Source organism: Cygnus atratus, chromosome 7 (assembly GCF_013377495.2).
Source record: "Cygnus atratus isolate AKBS03 ecotype Queensland, Australia chromosome 7, CAtr_DNAZoo_HiC_assembly, whole genome shotgun sequence".
In the NCBI taxonomy this organism is placed as follows: domain Eukaryota; kingdom Metazoa; phylum Chordata; class Aves; order Anseriformes; family Anatidae; genus Cygnus; species Cygnus atratus.
Window position 1 is genome coordinate 4,635,787 of NC_066368.1, and position 24,462 is coordinate 4,660,248.

General features: G+C 41.6%; 2 protein-coding genes across 5 annotated transcripts in view; both read right to left on the bottom strand.

Moving 5' to 3' along the window:
• Positions 1-9,076: 9,076 nt before the first annotated feature.
• On the bottom strand, positions 9,077-21,952 carry BUB3 (BUB3 mitotic checkpoint protein). Of its 4 annotated transcripts, none has more exons than XM_035547836.2 (9): positions 21,860-21,952; positions 21,508-21,608; positions 19,253-19,447; positions 18,340-18,409; positions 16,878-17,029; positions 13,635-13,793; positions 12,027-12,204; positions 11,451-11,667; positions 9,077-9,418 (listed from the first exon to the last, which is right to left on the bottom strand). In XM_035547836.2, the coding sequence occupies exons 2-9, from the start codon at positions 21,514-21,516 to the stop codon at positions 9,409-9,411; spliced, it is 990 nt and encodes a 329-aa protein (XP_035403729.1). In that variant the 5' UTR covers positions 21,517-21,608; positions 21,860-21,952; the 3' UTR covers positions 9,077-9,408. The 4 variants fall into 4 exon arrangements, with proteins under 4 accessions (XP_035403729.1, XP_035403730.1, XP_035403733.1 ...); XM_035547837.2 differs by having other exon boundaries at positions 21,865-21,895; XM_035547840.2 differs by lacking the exons at positions 21,508-21,608; positions 21,860-21,952 and adding an exon at positions 20,327-20,487.
• A 970-nt stretch (positions 21,953-22,922) lies between these two features.
• Positions 22,923-24,462, bottom strand: part of HMX2 (H6 family homeobox 2) — a 1,616-nt gene continuing 76 nt past the window's right edge. Inside the window, exons 1-2 of the mRNA XM_035547854.1 lie at positions 24,262-24,462; positions 22,923-23,467 (exon numbers count right to left, since the gene is read on the bottom strand). The exon at positions 24,262-24,462 is cut by the window's right edge and continues 76 nt beyond it. Coding sequence (XP_035403747.1) covers positions 22,923-23,467; positions 24,262-24,462 — 746 coding nt within the window. The remainder of the gene's footprint in view (positions 23,468-24,261) is intronic.

The following is a 24,462-nucleotide window of genomic DNA, read 5'->3' on the forward strand; positions in this document are numbered from 1 at the left end:
ATATATTCTGCACAACAAACCCCCTGCTTTTCCTGGGAAGGGTAATTATCCCTAAAAAAAAAAAAAAAAAAAAAAAAAAAAAAGAGAGAGAGAAAAAAATACGACATCTCATATTAAGCTAAAGTCTCATCAAGAAGAGAAAGAGTGCCTCATTACATGTAATTACCAGGGAATTAGAAACATCATTTAACTAAATGAGCGAATAATGCTCAGGATATTGAAGAAACTTGCCTGCACTTCTGCAGAGCACTCTAAGTCCCATTACAAAAATTGCACCTCTTTAATGGAATAATTTTAGGCCTTGTCTGCCTTGCTTTAAAAATAAAGAGCCTCAGAGAGGCAGAAAGAGGCTGAAACTACCATAAACAACTGTTGAAAAGAGCTGCAGAGTAGGAGTAGTCTCTACTGGATACCATGATTTAAAATGACTCATAATCTAACATAATCATGAAAATTAAACCTAAGGACTTGGGTGGGAGGATGGGAGAGAGGGAGGGAAACGAATTACCCTTTTTAATTGTACTTACTCAAGACTACAATGTATTTATAATTATACATTATAGATAACGGGTGAAAGATTCTAGGTTAAAGGTAAATCTTACAGAGAGGGATGAAAGGCTGTGGCATTAGGAGCTGGCTGAAAAACAAGGAGAGATGCATACCCGCCGATTGATACTGACTGTCCTGCAATGCAATTTTTTTTTAATAGTGAAGAGTTACTAGGGGAATTAATAAGGACCACGGTAATGGAGTGTGCACAAACTTCACAGACTGCAACTGCTATTTTAGGAATATCGTTTCTGTCTGTAAAGGTGATTCTGGTGTTGTTAGCAACAAATACGGTCTGGAAAACATTATTTGCCACCATTTTGACACAGAGGTTGAGCTGGTGCCAAAAGAAAGGAGGTTCTCCTCACTGATTTTAGCCAAAGGAATTATCTCCAAGCCATATAGCGAGTCACCAAAATGAAAAGATCTCCTTTGAGTCCGGAAGGTTTTGGTCAGGGCTTGAATCCTCGCCCTGCCTCACCCCATGTGGAATTAAAAAACTCTGGTGACGTTACCACAGGGTCACTCTGAAATCTCTTCAAGCTGATGCAGAGGAAAAGCCCCATATTTTTCATATAACATCCTCAGAGAAATGGAAAATGCACAGCAGTGAAACAAGAACTAAGGGGATACAAATAATGCATCATCTGCACCGCGCACGCTTCCTCTATCAACATTTTCATCCTTCATTTCCTTCCCTCCACAAAAACCTCACTGTAGAAATTCTAGGCAAATCAGGGCAGCTGGTTCTTTCCTGTAAACAGTCCCACAGCAGACCAACATATTAACAGAATAAGTACTGAAATAAGAGGAAGAAAAAGGAGCTATAGCCCCCAAAGCGCTGAATCTGGACATCTCATCTGGATGTACCAGGATATCAGAAAATTGATCAGTTTTGTTGCTCTCAAGACAAGACATAAAAATTTCAGGCGGCTCACATGGGCTTGGTTTGCGATCATAAAATAAAATAATAATAATAATAATAATAATAATAATAATAAAAGATTATTTTTAGTTTTATTTTGGGGGAAGTTGAAGATGATTGAGAAGACAGTCCAGAAAGCAGTACGTGAAAACATCAGGGTTTTATTCAGTGCTTCAATATCTTGGCCACTTACAAGTCGTATCTGAATTATTTCTGGTTGTGGGAACAGAGGCTTAATGAAACATTAAGTGTTTAAACAACAACAAATTAGCAATGACATGGGGAGGGAGACTAAACAGCACTGGAAACAGGTGAAGTGCATTTTCCCTGCCTGTGGGAGGCACGGGGAGGCCATTCAAGCACATCCCAAAATCGCCTGAAATTTTGGTTGCTGCTCAAACGTCACCCACCCAGACCAAAGCAGTGGTGAATGAGTTCCTCGAGCACTTGGTGGGTGTTGAAAACCTAGAGCTGTGCTCACCTGTTGGAATAAGAAGGGCAGGTGGTGGCATTTGAGACCCGTATCATCAAAGTGCAGCCTGCAGCACGTGAACCCCTGACTCCATCAAAGGCTGCGCATCTCCAGTCCCTGTTTGCAGAAAAGCCAGATTTCTGTCCCGTATCACTTGCAAACAACTGCCGAAAGAGGTTTCACCCAATGCTGTATTGATCCAGATATTTTATATAATGGGTACTTCCGCAAAAGACATTGTCCTCACAAAGTAATTGAAGAAGGGAACTGGAGGATCTTAACCTTAATTGATTTTTTTTTATTCTGGTTTCCTAAGGAAATGAGATTCGTGCAATGAAATTGCCTGTGTCTGCCTGCCCCTTTCTCCTCTCATCCTCCTAATAACTTTGGGGCTGGTCGGACAATTACAGCCAAGTTGGATGGAGGAAGGAGGTCTCAGAGATAGATTCCTGCCTCGCTCAGGAAAGCAGGCAGCCAAGCAAGGGAACAGGTTTCGTAGTGTTCCCCCTAAGGAAGGTCTGGGAAATCTAGCTGGGCAAAAGCTTCCTCCTGATTGTGGAGAAGGTTAAATCTCAACTTGATTTCTCAGATGTCTAAGAAGGCTTTGAGCAACCTGGGCTGGTGGGAGGTGTCCCTACTCATGGCAGGGGGGTGAAATGAGATGGTCTTCAAGGTCCATTCCAACCCAAACCACCCTATGATTTTATGATTCTATGAAAAATCACCAAAAAAAAAAAAAAAACTGTAGAAAATCAGACTTCTCTCTGTGACTTGCTGAATTACTTGTTTGCTATTTAGACAAATTCTGTTTTTGTATGGGCAATCTTGACATCACTACAAGAAGGAAGAGAGAAACAAGAGGAGATCAGGAAAGAAATATGACTGAGATCCATTTTTGCACCCTCCCTATTGATTTCCATCTCCATCAAAAAATATAATTCCGAAAATTTCCTTCTCCACCCCATCCTCAAAAATCTCACTTGTAACCCCATTATCTGCCTAATTAAATTCTGGATGTATAAAACTGTTAGACCCATCTTTTGGGAGACTGTACGCTTTAATCACAATTACATGCTGCATATTTCATGATATATATCTTTTGCGTATAATTAGGAATAAAAAATGTAATCCCAAAAAGATGTTTAATAATTTAAATACTGAGGATTTGATTAAAAGCATTCGAGGATTGCAGATGACAGGAAAAGAGCAGCAACTTCATTATAGCCAAGGGAAAAATTCAAGGACTTTAAGCTCCGCTTTTATTTTTCAAACCAAGCACCACAATCTTAAAAACAAATATTTCAAGCAGGAAAGTATAGATGCATTTCCCCAGGTATATTCCTGTCATTTAATCCGTGGAATAGGACCCAGGATTTTGCACAAAAGGCCAGATGTTTCTGCTGAAAAGTTTACCTACTTCTCACCATGTTTCCCTTCAAACTCTCATTAGCAGAAATTCACGTACTCCAACAGAAGCAGGCACTTATCTCACTGCTCGGGCAATGCCTCCAGCACTTCTGTAGTGGCCTGCAAACACACAGGACTTTGTGTGAAGAATCAGACAATCCCAACACACAAAAAAAGTATGGATGGAAGAGAAAAAGCTGAAGTCATGTTCTCCAAACACACAAATTACAAGAGATATTTATCCTATCTCAGTACAACTTGTTACCAGTGGACGTCTTTAAGTGATGCAGAGGATGATAGGGATTATCACAAGTAAAAAATAGTGACTTGGTATATTAAAGGAATTGTCAAAGAACAGGACTGGGAACAGGGAAGCCTCTCCCACTGACAAATACCCCCGGTGCTCATTTCCAAGGAAAACCCACCTGCAGTCCCCAACAACCCTGCAGCATCCCACAAGGCGCAAATCAGCAGCTGCAGCCACTGGCTCCAAAGCAGGATGGGAAATGTCTACGTGGGGCAAGAAATCTGATTTGTCAACAGCAGACATCAGAAAGGGAGGGTATGTGACATGGTAAAAAATAAAGGTAAATAGTCTTCATGTCTCCACTATTTTGTCTGCTGCACAGGCTACAACTGTGCAACATTCTTGAGCTTTACAAAGCCAATTACAAATTTCCTACTTAACACATCTTAATAACCTTTGGTTTGCAGGGCCTGAATTATACTTTTTTTTTCTGCCTATGTAGAAAAACAATGGCATATTTTTTATTATTTTCAAAAGTACCTCCTCTAAAAATGCTTGCACTTCCTACCTTCATCCAGTCTGTTGCAGCCATCCTTCACTATTCACTAAAGTAGTAAATAAAGTAGATCTTTGTATTCCATTGGCCTCTTTCTATGCCACTTAGCACTGTTATATATCAATACATTAGTGCTAATATATTTTTGTATAAGAAAAAATTGCATTTGAGAAGATTCATGTAAGGATCTTAAGCCTCCTTTAACAATTTGGTCTCATTTACCTTTACACGGAAGCACTGTTTGTTCGATTGACCAAAAATTACATCACAGAAATAAAAAAAGATTAGCTAAAACAACTCCCCACGGTAAGTCTACATCACAGGCAAAAGAAATTAAACCAATTATGTGAGCTCGGATTCAAGAAATCTCTGTTCAGCTCCTGCCTTTGCTCTGTGACAGGGAAATTCACTTCCTTGCTCTCTGCCTTTGTTGACATCTGTGGAATGAGAATACTTCTTCTCTCCCCACCTTTGACTGTCTTATCTATTTAGAGAGCAAATTCTCCAGCCAGGATCATTTCTTACAATGCATCCATCCAGTGCCAAGAACAAGGCGATTGCAGTCTTTGCTGCATTGTTGTCACTGCAAAACTGCAGCGCTTTGCAGACACACAAGCGGAGAAATGCAACCCTTGCTGAGTTTAACTGAATTATTAGGAACACTTTGGCATAAGCAAATAAATTATAGCTTTGTTTTACCTGGTGCTCATTACCTTTGTATCAGAGGAAATAGAGTGGTTTCTGTAAGCAAGGGATTGATTAAAACAGATGACCGCTTGCTAGGCTGTAACACACAGGCTGCTCTGAGTTGCCTCGTGACAGCTGATGGTGACCCTAGCTGCAAGCTTAAACTACGATTATTGTGAGACTGACGCAAATTTTGGGTAAATAAGGTATTTGTATAGCCAGTAAGAATCTTGTGCTCTGCTTTATTAAGTAATTATTCAGTAAGAATTCAGGAACACTTATGAAATGAACACGTATCCCTATGGTAAGAAGCGGTCCTGTGTTGCTCACCAGCACCACCCTGCAAAGCTCTCCCCCAGCAGAGCCCCCAGCACCCGCCGGGCCCTGAGGCTGACACGAGTTTTGCTTGTTAATGGTGTTTTGGGCCACAAAGGAAACTAAAAGCCTGTTTAAAACATTTTAAGTAAAACTTAGGAACAAGGAATACTAGTTTGCAGTACGAGACCGATGCCAGGTGAATGAGTGATCAGAAAGAAATTCAGCGCTGCAGCCACCAGAGCTAGCTCCTCTCTCGTGCCCCAGGATAAGACCAGCTATAGCTACACCATTCCTGGCAGAGGCTTTTCTTGAAAAATTCCACAAATGGAGATTCTGCAGCTTCCCCCAGCAATTTATTCCCAGGCTTAACCATCCTCACACTTAGAAAGTTTTTCCTAATGCCTAGACTAATCTCCGCTGCAATTTAAGCTCATTATGCCTCGTCCCGGTCCCAGTGGACGGGGAGAACAGTTTATTCCCTTCCACTTTGCAGGTAATCACAGGAGACTCTGAAGACCTATTACATCGCCCGTGTTGCTATCATGCCTTAGCGCATTCATGCCTTTTTATCTATAGGAAAATGTATGATACAGTCAAAAAGCGCCACACACATAGCCTTAGAGCATAAGGCATTTCGCAAGACGTCTCTTTAGCATATTAGTTATGAGTAACTGGGAGAGTCCAGTATTTGACTTTATATTTCTAAATTCTACATAACTGAATGTATTATAAAGCATCACTTAAATATCATTTTGAACAAAGAAGCCTGTCGCATTTCAGAGCAAAAGCCACCTTGCGGGAGGACTACAAGTCATATCAGTTGCATATTGACTAAAAAATTACTGGCGTTGTGGTTGTGATTATACTAAACAACATAAAAGCAGCTAATGGTGTAATCACCAGAGCAGATGTCTGCTAGTCAAAAGAAGTAGGTTCTGCTCCAGACCGCTAATACCAGTCACGGCTGGTGGACATGTCATTTAGGCCAGCATTTGCAAAAGCATCCATCAGTAGATGCCCCAAAACTGGCTGTTTCTATCTTCACAGATGCACCAAGTGAATTACTGCCGAACACAGTGACCGCACGACTCCAGCTGAAGAAAACCCTACGTTTTCTCAAGGCAGCAAAAACTGCTGGATGCTTGCAGAGGCAGGAGGCAGTTGAGCAGGACGGAGCTCGCGATACCCACACGGCTCCGCAAAGGTCATTCGCAACGGCATCGCTCACGTCTTTGTGTTGAGATAGTTGAGCTCAGAGCAGGGACTGGTTTTGCTTGGGAAAACACACATCTAAAGGACTCATCTTTTTATATGTATTTATTATAATTGCAGCGGCAGCACAGAACAGCACGTTGGAGATGTGGCAGAGCTACAGACCTGTGTGGAGTAACTATACACTGATTATCTTGAAGTACCGGCCCACAGAAAAAGTACACTTACCAGCACGCTTTTGTAACGCTCAGGGCACAGAAGCCACTTGGCTTCTAATACCAGTGTTATGAGGCTCTCTGCTTTTCTGCAAGCAGTCAATGGTGATTGATGACTCTATCAGAATGATGGCTGTGACTCCATGTTTTCTGTATGGCCCTCTACATGGCGAAAAGCAATGACTTAAGGAGCTTTTTTAGATCTCGATTCCTCCGATCAAGAGTCAGTACACCCTCTCTGTTCAGCTGCTCGTCGCACAGCTCACAAAAGATTTGTGCCAGGATTTTTCTGCCTTATGAACCTTTGCCTTGACCCATGTTTCTAGAAGACAGCTTAAAAAAAGGAAGATTAATCTCACCAAAAAAAAAAAAAACTGTATTCTAACAGCACATATACCTAGTTGGGCCAGGGACAACTGTATCCCTCACCAACTCCTGTTTCATCTCCTTCTCATGCGCCAGGTTGCCTCACTGGTATCTACAGGCTCTAACTACATAAAACACCAACACACCACAACGAATTCTCCTACCGTTTTTAAGCCAAAATATAGTTAAATCCAATCTCTCTCCTCCTACACACTTAAGACTACCTTTGTCCATGGCAGAAGCATGCAGATCTTAGTGTATCATCAAGAAAAAGTTTTTTGTTTGTTTTTCCCTGATACTTACCAAAGAAAAATTGCACAGGTGGTATCATTTCCTCATGTTACGTTACAGGTGTACCGTGTTAGCCAAACCATTTGGACTTCCCCCCATTCTTCTCTTTTCCCCTACTTTCTTTAGCTGTTACTTCACTTGTTTCCTATGCTTAACAAACACTTCTGCGCCCTCTCCAGTTCACATGTTCCCTTCTTCACATAAAAACCATCTTTTCATTATCCCAGCCTATTTCTGCCATCTCACTTTACTTATTTGGACCCATCCTCATTTCAGGTCTCTCTTTTTTCCACAAGCAAGTTCACTGGTGTGCTTCTAAGCATTAACAAAATTCCCTTTTCTGTAACTCAGTCCTGTATTCTGCAATATAATTCTGCAATCTTCTTGGTTGAGAAGAGGTGGAGAAGCAGCAGATACTGTGCATGTTTGCTCTGCAAATATGTATTTATACTTACATACATATATATATTGTGCTCTGGAACCCTGCAACATTTGACAATTCAGACACAGAACAAAGCTGCTGCCTCAACCTACAGTGATCTCACGAAGTAGAGATTTTGCTTACTGTTTCTTTTCTACTTGTTCTCACAGCAGCCTTTGGTTCCCATGTTTAGGTCCCAGACCCAAAGCATCATCCCATTCCTCCCAAAAGTCAATAAATAAAAATTAAAACTCACCGAGATACTATCACTCCCCCAAGCTGACATAAGGTGTTTAAACTTTGCCCAGCATCCTGTAGTCATTAACCCTCAATGCCAAAAAGCCAATGAGAATTGGAAGAAATAGGGATGGTGCACATCTAGCAGAGACAAGACTGGGCGCTACTGTAGTGAGGGCATTTTAATTCAGGAAAAAGATCTTAGGTTTAAAAACGCAATCACAAGCAGTTGATACTATCAAGGAACTCATCTCTAGCTCATGACAAACTATAAAGAATTCCACGTATAACTCATTTACTATCTCTACCAGGTAACAGCTCAAGCTTGTTAGCTTTCTGCAGAGTCCAGCTTCCTCTCCCTCACCACCTTCTTTGGAATGATCTGTTACTCTTTCTGTTGACAAGTTTGTTTTCTTGCAGGTAATAAAGTACTCCCACTGGCTATACAGGCACTGATATCTCAGAACAGACGAAACTGGAAGTGTAGCATGCATCTAATGACCACTCTTTTCCAAAATACCCACACCTTAATCATCTTTGATAAGCCTCACGTAGGAGTCACATTTTGATCTGCCTATGATCTTGCTATTTTGATTACAGATTAGACTTCTTAGTGTGTGGCAAATGAGACGCTGAGGGAAACAGCACGCTTGCATGGTTTTTAGATCCATTCTTACCTGTTTCTTTTCTACCTTTCCACTTGTGATGCTCCATAAATGCTGAGCACCAGGTCAGACAGGCAGACTTGGAGCAGACCTCTCCACTGTAGGCTGAAACTCTACATTTGTTTCCCTCTACTCACAATTTTTCCCAAGCATCATTAGTTTCAGGCTTTTATGTAGTATGTGAAGAGAAAAAAAAAAAACCACGCAACCAGAAGTACCATGTGTTTCAGTCCTTTCCTCCAGAAATAGGTAACGGTTCTCCAGTACCCATCAAGCCATTGAGATAACTTACTACTTACTCCTAACACAAATTCAGGCTTTCGTGGCCCTGTGGAAACATTGCCTGGAGAGCCAACATCCCCAGGGAAGGAAGGTAATACCAGCTTGTCTCACTAGAAGAATGTGAAAGGTTAAGAAATTTACCATAAGAAATATCTAGAACTTAAGAATTCTGGTAGGTTAAAGGTTTGGCTTTAATGCATACTTCATAAAAAGATTACACAACATATTTTCAAAAACTTAAGTATATTTATTTAGCAATAATAAGACAACTGCAAGTTTTCATAATTAATGGTACTACAAGATGCAGTGAGTTATATAAAGGTATACGTAAAGTTACCTACAGTTCTGAACTAATTTAGCTACAAGACAGCACATAAAGAAAACAATTATAAGCAGGAAAGTTACAATGGATTAGGACACAGTACAACATACAAGCAAATATTTCTTTGTCAAAAAGAACTTCAGCACATAGACTGTTCTTCCCACTTCTATTCTTTTAGCTCAGTCTTGTTAGGAGCAGGTGGGCAACTCTTTTGTAGAGAAGAGATCACCAGAAGTCTAAGTAGACCTGAAATAAAAAAAACGCATTTCAGCAAGCAATTTTTAGAGTAATCATAAGGAGGAAAAACATTCAACATTTTAAAATGCAGAAATACGTTTAAAATGCAGATACGTAGATTGTACTAAATTATTAGGTATTGTATCGGTCGTCAAAAGCCTGACCTTGCCAAGTTTTCTTTATATCATATGGCACCATCTTGATACATTTAACAATTCACTGTGCAGAAACATTAAGTGATTCAACTTAACATGCACAAAAAATCACTATGAAACAACTAAAACTACTAGCCTTCTGTGTTAAGTAACTTATTTTTAGAATAAAACAAAGATGACACACTACTGCAACATTTAAATATATGCATCATTCTTAGTGCCCTAAGGTTGGCACAAGCAACTTATAAATGTCAGAAAAGCATATAAACCTTGTTAATGTTTTCAGAAATTCATTTAAAGATAGAAACAGGTCCAAAAAGATGCCTGTCTAAATGCATTGCAATTACGTTACAATTATTTTCCAAATACACAGATATGTTCTGTCTTTTCTCAGCTCATTACTGACTCAAACAATTTGCCCTTCTGGGATCAATTGTTTGCTAATAAATAATTGTTTACAGTCACAAAATGATATTAAGGAGTATTCTTATTAGTTTTCCTTCTACAGCCTAATAAGATTCAAAACTAGCTGATTCCCAAGAGTCTAACCTTAACCTTGCTGTGTTTAACAGCCCAGGAAATGATGAACCATCTGTTTCAGAAAATAATGGAGGGCCAAGAGGAAATATTGTTTAATTGTAGATTAACCTCCTCATACGGCAGAATGAAGCATCTACAGAATTAGCAACCATAACTAGCAGTGAACAAAAATAACTGAAAGCAGCTCTTACTATTACAAGACCAACAGCAGCAAGTATTCTTGTACCACCTCTTTTTTGCTGAAACCCTCCCAAATGTATGTAACAAACACAAACTGATCTTTAAAATGACTCTGAAAAATCACCTTTGGATTTATTTTAAATGAGGAAGCCATAGAAATAAATACTGGAACAGTAAAGTATTCATTTTTCCATGAGTATCAAAATCATTTTAAAACAAAACATCTCCAAGGTAGAGATGGTGTATTTATTCCTTTGTAACTTTCACCTCACATCTCTATAGTGAGAAAATGGCTGCTCGGAAGCAATATGCAAGTCACTGGGGGAGGGGGGAAAAAAACATTCTTGGTTTTAAATTAAAGAACTTTGATCGCTTATGCACGTCTACTGATGTAGCTACTTATGATGATAACAGAGACAACCAGATAAAGTGTAAGATGGTTTGGGTACTAAAACAAAACAAAAAACAGTAACAAACCGCAGGGATTTGAAAATAAAAACACCTATCCTGCACTAGCATAATGAAAAGCAGTGTAATTCTGCGCCATGGTGGCATTTTTTCTATGTAACGTTCATCCCAAAACAAGCTTAACAGAAACCTTTTACCTCCATCAATCAGTTTGCCCCATTTTGACAGCAACAATGATAGAAAAGTGTGTTATCAGAGGGCTGCAGCCAACTCCAGTACACAGGAATCGAGAAAGCTATTCCTTGATTTTACACAGCCTTCCCAGCACAGTAGCTAGATTCACTTCTGACTGAGGCAGCTGGGTGCATACTCAGCACCTAAAGATTTCATTAATTCTAAGTTCCAAATATCCAAACACAGTAACATTTACTCAAATAAATTATTCTTGAATTCTTCACTTAATTCTCGAAGCAATGAGCTAGCAATAACTCCACAGCTTCATATAATAGCACCTATTCAAAAAGGATAAGAGTTTGACATTCTTCTCCTACTAAACAACTAGGCACAATTTTATCCATCAGACGTCTATCAACCTACGGATATTGAAAGCTTGGGCGAACAAGATAAAATCAAAACCAACCCTACTGTCAAGCTGCACTATCTACTGGCATCAATAATGCTATTCATGAATTTAGGAAAATTAATAAATCTTGGGATGAATGCTCAGAAAGGCTCAAATACAGGTGAAGCATACTCACTTAGGTTTTGTTTCTGCATCTGTCACTTGGCGAATATAGATACCATCTTCAGGATGTTCAATGTCATCCATTTCATACATATATGAAGAAGCTATTGCAAGGGTAGTTCCATCATTGCTGAAGGCAAGTGATGCTATGCTCGTGGGATACCGATGGAACTGACACAGACGCTTTTTATTAAATGGATCCCAAATATTTACAAATCCATCAGAACCTCCTGAAAAATAATGTTTTAAAAAACTGTAAATGATAATTGAGAGAACGGCAGTAGAGACACAGTGAAGAAAAAAAGGAGAGTAATGATACACTAAAGAAAAAAAGAAAACTACACAGACTTACTCTGTCAAAACACATGATTATACCGTCACATTATTTAGTAGAGAGCACAATGAGTATTTCCTGATGTCTGTTAAAGGAATCAACTCCCACTACATCAAACAATTTAAAAATTAAATGCTCAAGGCAAGAATACAATTCAAAGGCTTAATAAATAAGGCATATGAAAGTAAAGGCCTGGTAAATCAGAACTATAGGAACCTAAGCAAGTGTTACAAAAAAACTGAGTATCTACTCTACCTGTAGCAAACGTGTTGTGGACGTTATGGAAAGAAATTGCATTAACTGGATAAATCTGCTCGATATTATTCTCCTTCAAACGATGACATTTGAATGCGTATTTCTTCTTCTGTATTTCTGGACTTGGATCCAAGTACTCCACTGCAACACGACCTTCAATAGAACTCAAAACATAACCCTACCAAAAAACATTGAGATATGCATTTTAGAATTTAGTAAGTGGAAAAAGACTGCCATACAATTTACCTTATAACCCTCTAAATTCAAGTAAATGACAAGTAAATAGTCTTAAATTGTGTATAACAAGGTTTTTTTTTTTTGTTACCACAGATCCATGGCATCAGCAATAAAATCTGCTCCTGAGAAGTAACGCAGAAAGCTTTCCAAGAGATTTTCATTGCACCATATGTCTAAGCTGATGGCGAGGCTTTTAGTTACCCCTGCCGATCCAAATGCAAGTTGATATGGGGAAAAAATGTTAACAGTTAAAAACCTCCCAACGTTTGTCCACCTATTCTCCAGGGCCTAAATATCTTAAATATTACAGAAACTCAGACTACTTCGCTTCAGAATTACATTAAATTCAGTTCAGAAAATTAAACTAAACGCTTCAAGTTGCAATAGTATTTTTGGTGACATTGATTATAATGGTGTCCACGCATCCAGTTCATTACAGCCCTGACTTAGAGCAACCTGAGATGCTTTTATAACTTCTGACTCAAGCCCATAATAGGTCTTTTTCAGAAGGAGGATTATAATGCTATCTAGCTACAGCAAGGTTCTTCAAAATCCACAGCACAATATAATCTGGAAGATCAATTTGTTTTACTACAACTAGAACTGAAAATGGAAAGTGTTCATGCCAGTTCAAGCACAAGTAACTAGGTCTCCCAGTGTCTGTACCAGACCCACGTACATTGGAAAACTCTCTTCTAAATTAGTTCTTGCTTTTGCCAGAAAAAGCAAATCTTGCTTTACTTCAAGAAAAAAAAAAAAGCTAGAAATCCCACAGATACGCCATGCTAACCTGCATGGAACAGCTCTACGATCATCTAAACTGTACAATTTGCCCTAGATAACAGAACATGGATTCTAAGTGCATGCTGCAGTCAGACTTGAGAAAATTCAAAAAAAAATCCACATTCACAGTTTTAATCCTGCCCCTGTTCACAGCCTGTTGAAGAACCTAGGACTACAATGCATAAAGGCTGTTGAGCAACCACCAAGTCTGCCTTCATCTTTTCTACTGCAACTTTGTGGGGATTTTAGGTTTTTTTGTTTGTTTGCTTTTTAATTTGGAAGACTATGCATCAGCATCATAATGCATTAAATAAGCAACTTGAAAAAAAGAGACAAAAACTGAGAAAATATGAAAATAACGTGCTGGTAAGTCAGAGGCAAACATTCCAAAGCTATGCTATTCTTCCCAAAAGTTTACCTGGAACAAGGAGTCTCAACACCATTTTCTTTCCTCAAAACTGGATTATGAAATTTGAAGACCAGGAATATTTTTAAAATGAGAGACCAAGGAAGCTTAAAAAAAGAAAAGCCACCATTTTTCCTGAAGAACATTCCACAGAAATATAATTCTCGAGATGGTTCCCATACCTGTTTATTTGGAAATGCTCTGATACAGCGGGTCTGATACTTCAGACTTGATTCTCTTCGCTGCTGAACGTAGCCCATGTTCCGCAAATCCCACACCAGCACTCTCCGACCTGCAGTCCCCACAATTAGCCTGTCTCCAGACACAGAAAGCGTGTACACCTTTTCAGAAAAAAATGACAATATTTAACACATTAATCTGGATATCCATCGTTCATTATACACAGCAAGATGTCAGCAACATGCTATACAGGAAACAAGTAACATGTGCAATAAAGGGTGTGGCTCCAAGTTTCCCTTTTGCTTCAATTTGTAACACAAATTTGGAACAAACTGTACTAGTGTGCAGTTGGTTACTTACTAAAAAGCAAATGTAGCATTTCAAAATCTTACACCTTTAATTCTACACCTAGCACATACCTTAAAATCAAGCCCAATGCAGCATCATGCTACATAAGAATAATTTACATAAACAACAGCAACAAAAAAGATTTACAAATCTTTTTGTGAATATGCACTTGTAAAACTCTAAATTTCAAGCACGTCCATTACATTACCAATCTGGAGACTCTGATATCTAAACAACCTTCCACACGTGAGATTTCTTCTTTTCATTGGTATTACATTCTAAATGCTACATGTGTACATAAAAATATGTGCAATTCAAAAGGGAAATCAGTATTACTCAAGTTTTCCTAAAAAATTACATAAATATTAAACTCATTGGATAATTCAGGGCAAGAAGATGATACGTACAAAGTAATGGGTGATAAGGAAGGTGCAGATTTTATCTTTGCTTGGTATGCACAGCTTGCATTATCCACTATCCAATCATGATTGTGCAATTTAGCCCTACAAAACCATATTTTTGTGTTTTTCCTCTATCTAGAAATTGTCTCTTTTTAGACAGAATGCTTCAAGCTGTATTTCATGTTAATAAGGAGAAATAAATTGAAAAGAAATAATTGAAAAATGGTTGTTTGCGTACTTCAGTAAAGCTAAGTGAAATTGACTGAAGAAATATGCTTGATACCCTTTTTTTTTTTTATTATAAAAAACAGCAACCCACAGCTTTGAATTTTTGCTCTACCCCAAAAATTGGCTCAGAGGTTCTAATTTTTACTTCTCAAAGTTCTCATGAAAATATCCAGCCTATAAATCATTCCATTTCCAACTCTTACTTGCGATGTTGTTAATCTGAGTATAAGTTAAAAAAAACAACAGTCAAAAACTCTGTACTGCCAAATGACCAATTGTTGATACACAAGCAAGATGGAATCCAGCTACTCCCTGCTGTCCTGCCACTAAGCTGCTCACAAGAGCACACTATCAGGACAAGCTTTTGAAAAGTGATCCAATACAGCTGAATACATAGGCAACAGATACTGTATATACCTCTGAAGAAGAATGAAAAGCATAAAAGATCTGGTATCCTGCCAGAAGGATTCGATTTACCTTTGGCATGTACTCGTACAATTTAACTCAAGCACATAGGTTCACTTTCTGGTTCTCTGATAAAGTCCAATAAAGCTATTTGGTTCTGGTAAGACTACACCGAAATATTAGAAAAAACAACTTGTTTCTTGGTGTACTATAAACATTTTTGGCAATTTAAAATAAAAAAAATATGAAGCTATTGACTATCTGACAGGTCCACATATACAAAAAAACTCCTTTTAACCAATCTACATGTGCTAGGCTTGCATTACTGCTCTAAACAAACTGCAATTATTGAATTTCCCTCTCAAGACTGATGTCTGAAGAAATGTCTTAAATGCTCATGTAAGAGTTGCCTAGAATTTCTGATGACCCCAATTGCCAAACCCCATTTATATATAAAACGAAGACTTCAAGCTAACAGTATTTAAACACTAACATTTTCAGATCTCCCTTGTTGTTGATGCAAAAATTTATCCAAAAACGTTATCATATAAACAAAATGTTTGTACACGTACAGAAACAAAGGCATAAGAACATTAAATATCTTAAATCTTCTTTACAAACTTGATGTCACACCTGTACAGCGAGTATTCTTTCTACACCACGCAATCATCAATCAAATGAAACCATTGTCACGCAGTTGAGTAGGTGTACACATTTATCAAAGGCAGTATTAAAAAAATGACATAATGAACCTCGCTGAGCCAATAAGCAGCTTGATTCACTGTGGCTGTCCGTTATACGATATTCTGTCGGCAATTCATCACAGTTCTTTACATGCTACATACAACTATAAATCAAAACTAGAAATAATGCAATTACTTTATTCTGAACAAAGGTCTTGCCAGAAGTAGATTCAGCTATGTTGTGACAGAAGTAATAGCTATTTAGATGCAATAGGGAACGTAAGGATGGCTCCTATCACTTGACAGTACGTTGTGACAGAGCTCAATAAAAATTTAAAAAAGGTACAGGCAAAAAATATTCACATGCAAAATTAACCAGCAAGCCACCCTGTGTTTTGGAAGCTGAGAGAAAATCAAGAATTTTTTTCTACAATTCTTTCAGTGACACCACTATAAGTAGTATAAAGATTAGCAAACCATATCAGCATTAAAAAAAAGTTTAGGAAATTATATTTTACTTCTCTTCGTCTCTCCTTAGCACGGAGAATTTTATTATTAGACGAATGTCTGAATTTACTAGACATTATTGCTTTGACAGGTAAACTACAAACAAGCAATTTCAATTCAACTTCTGAGTACTAGCCAGAAACCAAAATTTTATTTCAGGAAAAAAAAACCACCTTCCTACTGTACCTCTACACACATTTCAAAGCAATTGGACCTGATAACTAAAAGTCTTAATGCTGAGTGCACATTAGAGTGCACATTATAACACTCAAGCCAACAATTAACAAAGTAAGACAAGAATTATCAATGGCTGCCTCAATTTCACATACTGGTTTTGTTAAGATTTCTCTCCTCGAACTTGTTTTAAATTATAAGATTTTTTTTCTATCCGGAGTGCTAAGAATTAAGTTTTGCTCCTACTGATGAAAGCATAAAGCCTTAACCTAAAATTGTAATATATTCTGGATATTAATATTTTAAATGCAACATTTACACGCTAATTTACCCATTTGAAAAGTTACTTCTAAACTTTTCAAATTTACTTCTACATTTAGAAGTAACTTTTCAAATTGAGCTAAGTTTAAGAGCACGCCTTGTATGGTTTCCTGTATGACAACCACTCCCTGGATAGATTATTGAACGCTTGACCTGGGATGCAGTATCCAATCCATACCTTTTCAGGCTGAGAGAAGGTTCCTGCATTACAAGGTGTTCTGGGGTCCCACAGCTTAACTGTTTGATCCCAACTTCCAGTCACCATGACGTTCACTTCTGGGCAATACTCAACACATCGGATAGGTGCATCATGGCCACCAACAAGGTTTTCTGTAAGAAAACACAACTTCAAGTAACTTCACTGGCTCCACAAGCAGTCAGAATACTTTTTTTTTTTTAAATGTACATATTACTGCAGTACAAAAGTGCTATTTTCTGGCATTACTATGGATGTAGTGAAATGCTAGGAGCTGCTTTAGAGATGGTTCAACCTTCAGAAGCACAAATTTTTGCAAACATCAAAAATGTTTAAATTTAAACTTATGTCTTTTGAGACTGTGAAAGGATATTAAGAATTTTAGGCAGCCACACAAAGATTTTCAGAGGTAGACAGAAGAGTTTAGTACCAAATATCACCACTTGTGATGCAGACACTAACACAGAAAGCAATTTAAACTTGTGTATATATTAATGTTATGACAAATTAAGTGATTTAATATTTTTATTAATTTGTGGTAAATATGAACACCTCTAGCAAGTCACCTATACTAAAGTTAACTTTTTTTTGTTACTTTACTTTGCACGTAAGTTGTGAAACCTGGCTATTGGCTAGTTCTAGCAACTACATTTGTATCAGGCTGGTAAGTGCTTTTCTCTTTCATGCGTTTACGCACAAAAAAAAAAGTTAGACAAACTAGCTCCATATTTTTCAACAATCAGGCACTGTGCTTTGCTAGCGAAGAATGTAATATAAGGTCATGAAGTCTGACAAAGCAAAAGCTTTACGTTCTTTTTGCCATTTTGTCTAACTACGAGCCTTTAAAAAAAATAACACGCTCAGTTTTAGAACAGCTGAACTAATTGCCCCAATGTGAGACACCCTGACCTACGACAGAGCAGGATATGATAACCAGAAATCCCATTCAAGATGTCCTATAACGAGCACCTACCAAACTTTCTGGCAAAGCACCAAACCCTGCCATCCTGCTAGATGGCACTAAGAAGGAAGTGCCACGAACCATCAGCAGGATGAGTAGATAACTGTTTCCTTCCCTTCCATTTTCATCTTAAAATTAGGTAAAAAAAAAAAAAAAAACATGCAAAATACCTCAATTAATATAAATCACTAGAAATGTTTAGTTCCAGCCCTTCTGTTAAAGATGTTACAGCACAATCTTCAATTACACAGTAAGAAACACTGCCTTGTTCAGTGCCCTTGACAGATTTACCACGGCAATCAGAAAGGGCTGCGTGACTCCTGAGCACAATGACCAAGAGGATTATTAATAAATAACTAAACAGCTACTACTTAAAGCAAATATCCCTAAAAAAAAAAAAAAGTTTCATTCTTGTAAATATGTCAATCTGAAGCTCAGGTCAGTTGTTTCAAAGAGACCATTTACAAAATTCAATCTGCTCACCTTGGTCCGTGTTTAGATCGTGCATTTTCAGTTGCTGATCTAGTCCTCCACTCCAGGCATGGGTAGGATCCTATTAAGCAAAAAAAAAAAAAAAAAACACATTATGACATGTATTAAGTTTCCTTGGCCGCTGTACATTTAATCGCCTAGGCACATTCAAAAAAGGAATTGTTTGCAAGAGTTTTGGGAAACTATAAACCATTTGAGAACCTGTGTGTTGGCCCACAGTGTGATTCTAGCTATGTGACAAAATGTTAAGTGGAAAAAGCACAGTTAAATTTTAAATTGATCCTTAAAACGTTTAGTAACACGTAAAGATGGAGTCACTGGAGGACATTCCAGAATACTGAGCAAAAAAAAAAAAAAAAGCTGTTTGAAACATTCCATTTCATGTTATTATTCATAATAACTAATAAGCAAAATCAATGCCACTGATTAACTAAAAAAACATTCTGAAACATGCTTCAAGTCCCACAAATTAAAAATACAGAAGCCAAGTGTTTGGTAAATGGCTCATTTGGAACAATGCTGTGTTTCCAAAACAGCCCAGTATGAGGTTAAAAAGATAAGAGTAATTGGCCGTGGGCATTCAGTGTGAATAACGATTTCTGGGTACATACTACTCTTTGTAAGAAACACACAAAGAATTTACTACATCAGTGGAAAAACAGCATAAACCAGCTGAACTTACTTTTGTCTGCCACTTCTACGAGAAGTGAATTGTGTGCCTGCGTCCTTCGCAGGAAACGTACATATTTAGAACAAACATGTCTGTTAAAAGAATAATCAGCAGAAGCAAACTATTCTTTTAGACCTTGATTTCACGTAGGAAGTATGCCTTTAATTTCACAGACTAACAATTTGCCATGTGCACCGTAAATTTATAAAATAAGATAAAATAACATGCACTTACATAAAAGGCGCAGTCAAGGACAGCTCCTGAATGTTGGTATTTGAGCCGCATGGTGTTGGCAGGAACGTCATAGAGACGGACAGTGGTGTCCCAGGACGAAACAAGCAGAAACTGGGATGTATTTGGACTGAACTTGACTGATGAAATGCCATCATCTGGAGTTTGATTTAGCTTGAACTCGTTCGATCCAGTCATCTGGAGACAGTAAAGCACAGATATATTTTAGCGGTAACAAGAAAATAAGCCCAGAGAGTTAGTTAGCTTACGGCTGCACCTTGAAGATGATTTAAAGGAAACCTGGAAAGTTGCTAGTCTTTACACAAAGTGCAGAACACACAGATTGCTGACAAACCCTCTAAAACTGAAGATGCTTATCACTGTCCAAGACCTCAATACATTCCTCCCCACACAAAGAACTTTACAGTTTAAATATCAAGTGTACCATAGAATAATAATCATAAGCTTTTTGTACTGTTTACCTGTAAGTTTAGATATATAATATCGCCATATATTCCCCCTCCCACTACACTGTTTAGGTGGTTATATATATACTTTTTAAAGTATTTATAAATTATTCTGAGACTGGGGAAGTTACTTTAAAAAACAACACGCAGGCAGGAAGGAATCTGATTTGAAAACTCCAACAAAAAGCATCCCTGATTCTGTGTGACTTTCCTGAACTTCTAGGAACTGCAGTTGGACAAAATGCCAAATAGTTTCTGGTTTTCTGTAACCTTCCAGTACTTCAGCTTCCTTAAGCGCTACAAAATACTTTCACTGAACAGCTTTAAGATTTTTTTTCCTGTCTAAATTAGGTTAAAAAAAGTAATATAATAGAGGAAAGCTATGCTTTGTGGGATACCAAAACGTAGAGCAAATATGTAAACGTGATGTAATAGGAAAAAGAGATCAACAATTTACTGACAGATCGACGGCTCTGAAGGCAATCGTCACACAGTTCACACAGGACGAGTTAGTTGTATACCCACACATACACACACACAAAAAAAAAAAAACAGAAAAGGAGAGCTGAGGCTACAAGCAGCAACTATCAGCTGGTAAGACAGTGCAGACCTTACAAGTGTCCTGGGTGAAGAAACCGTTCGTTACGTGCACACCAACAAAGCCTCCAAACCTTTTAAAATGCTTTCTAAGGCCTTAACAGCACATTTCCTTTTCTCAAAAAGGGCGGAGAAGTGAATTAGCTCTGACTTTCTGTAACGCTATCGCTCCTGATTTTCTGTGTACAAATGCAGAGGTGAGATTAGACCTTTGAGAATGAAAATTAAGAGAGACTGAGTAGATGAAATAAGACGAGCTTCAAATGTAGCGCACTATGATTGCCAGCAACAACCATCAAGCTGTACAATAACGTAAGCACTGTACGTTCTTACACTGCAAAAAATTCCAGAGGGGAAACTTTGGTAAAGACATCCTTAAAAAAAAAAAAAAAAAAAAACGGAGACAGAAACCCACACTACAACTACTCAAACATGACGTGTGAGTATAAGCACTCTTAAGAACAGGAAATAAAAACTACGTTCTTCATCCCTTTTTACAGCTCTGCTGTGGAAGTACTTGGCCAAAAGACACATGTGCTGGCGAGTCCAGCGCACATACTGACATATGAACGCTAGTAAAGGATTCATCAGCATCTTTGTTACTCTTTGAGCAATTAAACGTACATCACTGATGATTTCAGCTGGATTTGCAAAGACACAAAAACTCCAGGAATCAAGGACTGGGGGAACTTTTATGGACATGCTAATAGCCTCGTCTACTCAACAGAAAATTTAACAAACGAGTGTTTGAGGCGCTTGGTACAACGCTTATAAACCGTCCAAAAAGCAAACAAAAAGCAGTGCTCGAGGGAGCGAAGGTAGTCACATGAGAGACTGGAGATATTCTCAATCCACAAAAAAAACAAGTTAACAAAATCAGAATGTAAAGACACCCTACCTGTTACCTACCTTAAAAAAAAAAAAAAATCACACAAAAATCGCACGGTTTTCAGAAACGCATCTTACTCGGAGTCCGACTTCCACGGAGCAGTAAGCGCCATCCCCGCCCCCCCCAACCGAGCCCCGACCCCCGTCCCGAGCACGGCAGACGGTTCCTAACGCCGGCGTTACACGAACGGCGCGCGGAACCGGCGCTGATTTAAGCAGAGGGTTCAATCCGCCGCCCTCCCAGCCCCAGACCCCCTCCGGGCCGGGCGGCAGCTCCGCGCGGTGCCCTCCCCGGGGCCCCAGTACCGTTTTCATAGTGCCCGGCTCCTCTCGCCGCCGCCGCGGCCGCTCCCTCGTGCAGCTGCGAGGCGCTGTCGCGGTGCCGGTGCCCAGGCGCTGCTCGGGAGCTGCGGGGAACGAGCGGGGTGAGGGGGGGGCGGCCGGCAGGGACCGGCCCTGCGCAGGCCGCGGCGCCCGCTCCGCCTCCGCAGCAACGCGACGGGACCCGGCGGCGGGCACCGAGGCCCCGGATGGGCCCCGGCGCCCGGAACCCACCCCCGAGGCCCCGGCCCCGGCCCCGGCCCCGGCCCCGGCCCCGGCCCCGGCCCCGGCCCCGGCCCCCCCGGGCCCCGCGGCCCGCTCCCGCTCCCTCCCGCACCTCACCGCCCGCAACTGCCGCCGCCGCAATTCTGCGCACGCGCGCCGCCGCCGACCCCTCCCCATTGGCCGATTCGAAAGGCGGAAGCGCGCGCAGCGCGGCACCCCCGCCGCGGGGAATGCTGGGGAGTGTAGTCCGCGGGGCCGCGGCCCGCCCGGCCCGGCCCCAACTGCGGGAGAGGCGGCGGGGGGGGGGGCCGAAAGCAGGGCCGCGGCCCCCCGGCCCGAGCCGATATTTGCGATATTTACGATATTTCTTACGATATTTATAATATTTCTTACCGTATTTATAATATTTCTCACGCTATTTATAATATTTCCGACGATATTTACGAATTTTCTTACGATATTTACAAATTTCCTTAGGATTTTTATGATTTTTCTTACTATATTTACCATATTTTAACGATATTCACGATATTTGTCACGATACTTACGGCTTTTCCCATATTTTTGATATTTTTTACGATATTTACGAGCTTTACAGACCAGGATTAGCAGTTCATAACACGGATCCCTGTAGGGAAAGAAGCGCCCCTCGTCCCTTCTCGCTTCCACCCGTTGGCAGCCCCCTCACTTTACTTCTTCCTCCAGCCCTTTTTTCATTCTTTTTTCATTTATTTCTCTATTTTTTTGTCCATTTTCTGTTTTTCTGCCCCACTCCCCTCCTGCCCCCCCCCCCAGGGCCGTGCCCGGTGCCCCCCCCCCCCCCAGCGCTTCGGAAACACGCGGTGGGGAGCTGGCAAATTTACAAACGAGGCTTAAAACGTTTTATTTCCTTTAAAAATATGTACAGATCTGAAATAACGCTTTTTTTTTTTTTTTAGTTTTTAATAATTAATTTTCTTTTCAAGTGGCAGGACAGCGGAGGGAGGGGGGGGCACGCAGGGGCCGTGAGGCCGGGTCAGGCCGCTTGCGCCCCGTCGGTGCCCCCCATTTTGTTCCTCTCTGAGCTCCCCCTGGGGAAACGGAGCTGGGGGGGGGGGGGGTCGTGGAGCCCCCCAGCCCCGACCCCTTGTGCCTGGAGCCCCCTGTCCCCAAGCCCCGGATGGGGCGGGAGGCGCTCAGTACTCGATCTTGTTGTAGAGGTTGTAGAGCGGTAAGGCCGAGAGGTTGCTGCCGGGGTAGTAGAGGGGCGCAGGGAAGGCGAGGGAGCGTGGCACCGGCACCCTGAGGAGCGAATTGTCCCTGAACACCAGCGGCATCCCCACCAGAGTCTGAGCCGAGGCGTGCGCCATGTTGGCCGCCTCCAGCTCGGCCGAGAGCTGCCGCTTCCACTTGTTGCGGCGGTTCTGGAACCACGTCTTCACCTGGGTCTCGGTGAGCTGCAGGCTGGAGGCCAGGCAGGCCCGCTCCGAGCTGCTCAGGTAGCGCTTCATGTCGAAGGTGGACTCCAGCTGGTACACCTGGCTGCGGCTGAACACCGTGCGCGTCTTCTTCTTGGCGGCTCCGGCCTGCCGGTCCCCGCCGTCGCGCTGCCGGTCCCCGCAGGAAGGCGAGGGGGGTCCCAGCGGCTTCTCCTTCTCCTCCTTAAAGTCCTGCTGCGAGGGCGAGAGGAAAGGCGGCCGCTCCGCGCTGCCCGCCGCCGCTCCGCTCCCCTTGCTGCTGCCTGCAACAGAGCCACAGCGCGGGGGTCGCACGGTGGACGGCACCGGTGGCCCCCCCCCGACGGCGCGGCCCCCCCCGACGGCTGAGGGGCGAGAGGAGCCCCGGGCGAGCAGCCGCTGTCCCGGGTCCCCGGGGGAAATAAATAAACGGTAGCAACGCCGGGGAAGCCGTCAGAGGCTGTCCTATAGATGTCCTGTCATTATAGGGACGGAGGGATGGAGGGAGGATGGAGGGGAGGAAGGAGGGATGGAGGGGTGGAAGGAGGGATGGAGGGATGAAAGAAGGGATGAAAGAAGGGATGGAGGGGTGGATGAAGGGATGGAGGGGTGGATGAAGGGATGGAGGGGTGAACAGAGGGGTGGATATGCCCGCCCCGCCAAAGGCAGCTGGGTGCCAGGCTAGGGCTGCCTCCCTTCCCGCCGTGAGCCGGCAGATTTGACTTTACAGCCCTGCATTTCACAGGCCGTTTAGCCAGAAATAATGCTGAAAACAAACACTTTTCTTCCCCTTCCCCGAGCGCTGTAAATAAGCCGAATGTGAGCAAAACGAGCGTTATCCGTCACATCGAGCGCGCCCCTTCGCCGGGGAGAGGAGAAATACCCCGGCCGGGGCGGCAAGGAGAAGGAGGAGGAGGAGGAGGAGGAAGAGGGCTCCTTCCCCCCTCGGCCAAGGACGCCGCAAATCCGTTTTGCCCCGAAAGCAGCGGGGCTGCGGCCGTGCCCCCCCCCCCCCCCCCCGCGTCGAGGGCCGGGCGGGGAGGCCCCGGCCGCGCCGTCGAGGTTCCCCGGTACTCACTGAGGCAGGTGAAGCCGACGGGCCGGTGCTTGGGGCACGTTTCGGCGGGGCCGTGAGCTTCGGGGCAGAAGCAGCCGCGGTGTTTCCAGCTCTCGTCGGGCTCCTCTTCGTCCGAGGAGAGGGACGGGTTCCTGGCGCGGGGGGGCCAAGCCGCAGCCTTGGCGCCGGCCGCCCGGGGGCCGTCGGTGCCGCCGCTGCCCA

Coding starts and splice junctions, on each gene's coding strand:
- BUB3 (XM_035547836.2), bottom strand. Junction 17,030..18,339: donor CGATCTAAACACGGACCAAG/GTGAGCAGATTG, acceptor GTTTTCTTACAG/AAAACCTTGTTGGTGGCCAT. Junction 13,794..16,877: donor CCTTCTCTCAGCCTGAAAAG/GTATGGATTGGA, acceptor TTTTCTGAAAAG/GTGTACACGCTTTCTGTGTC.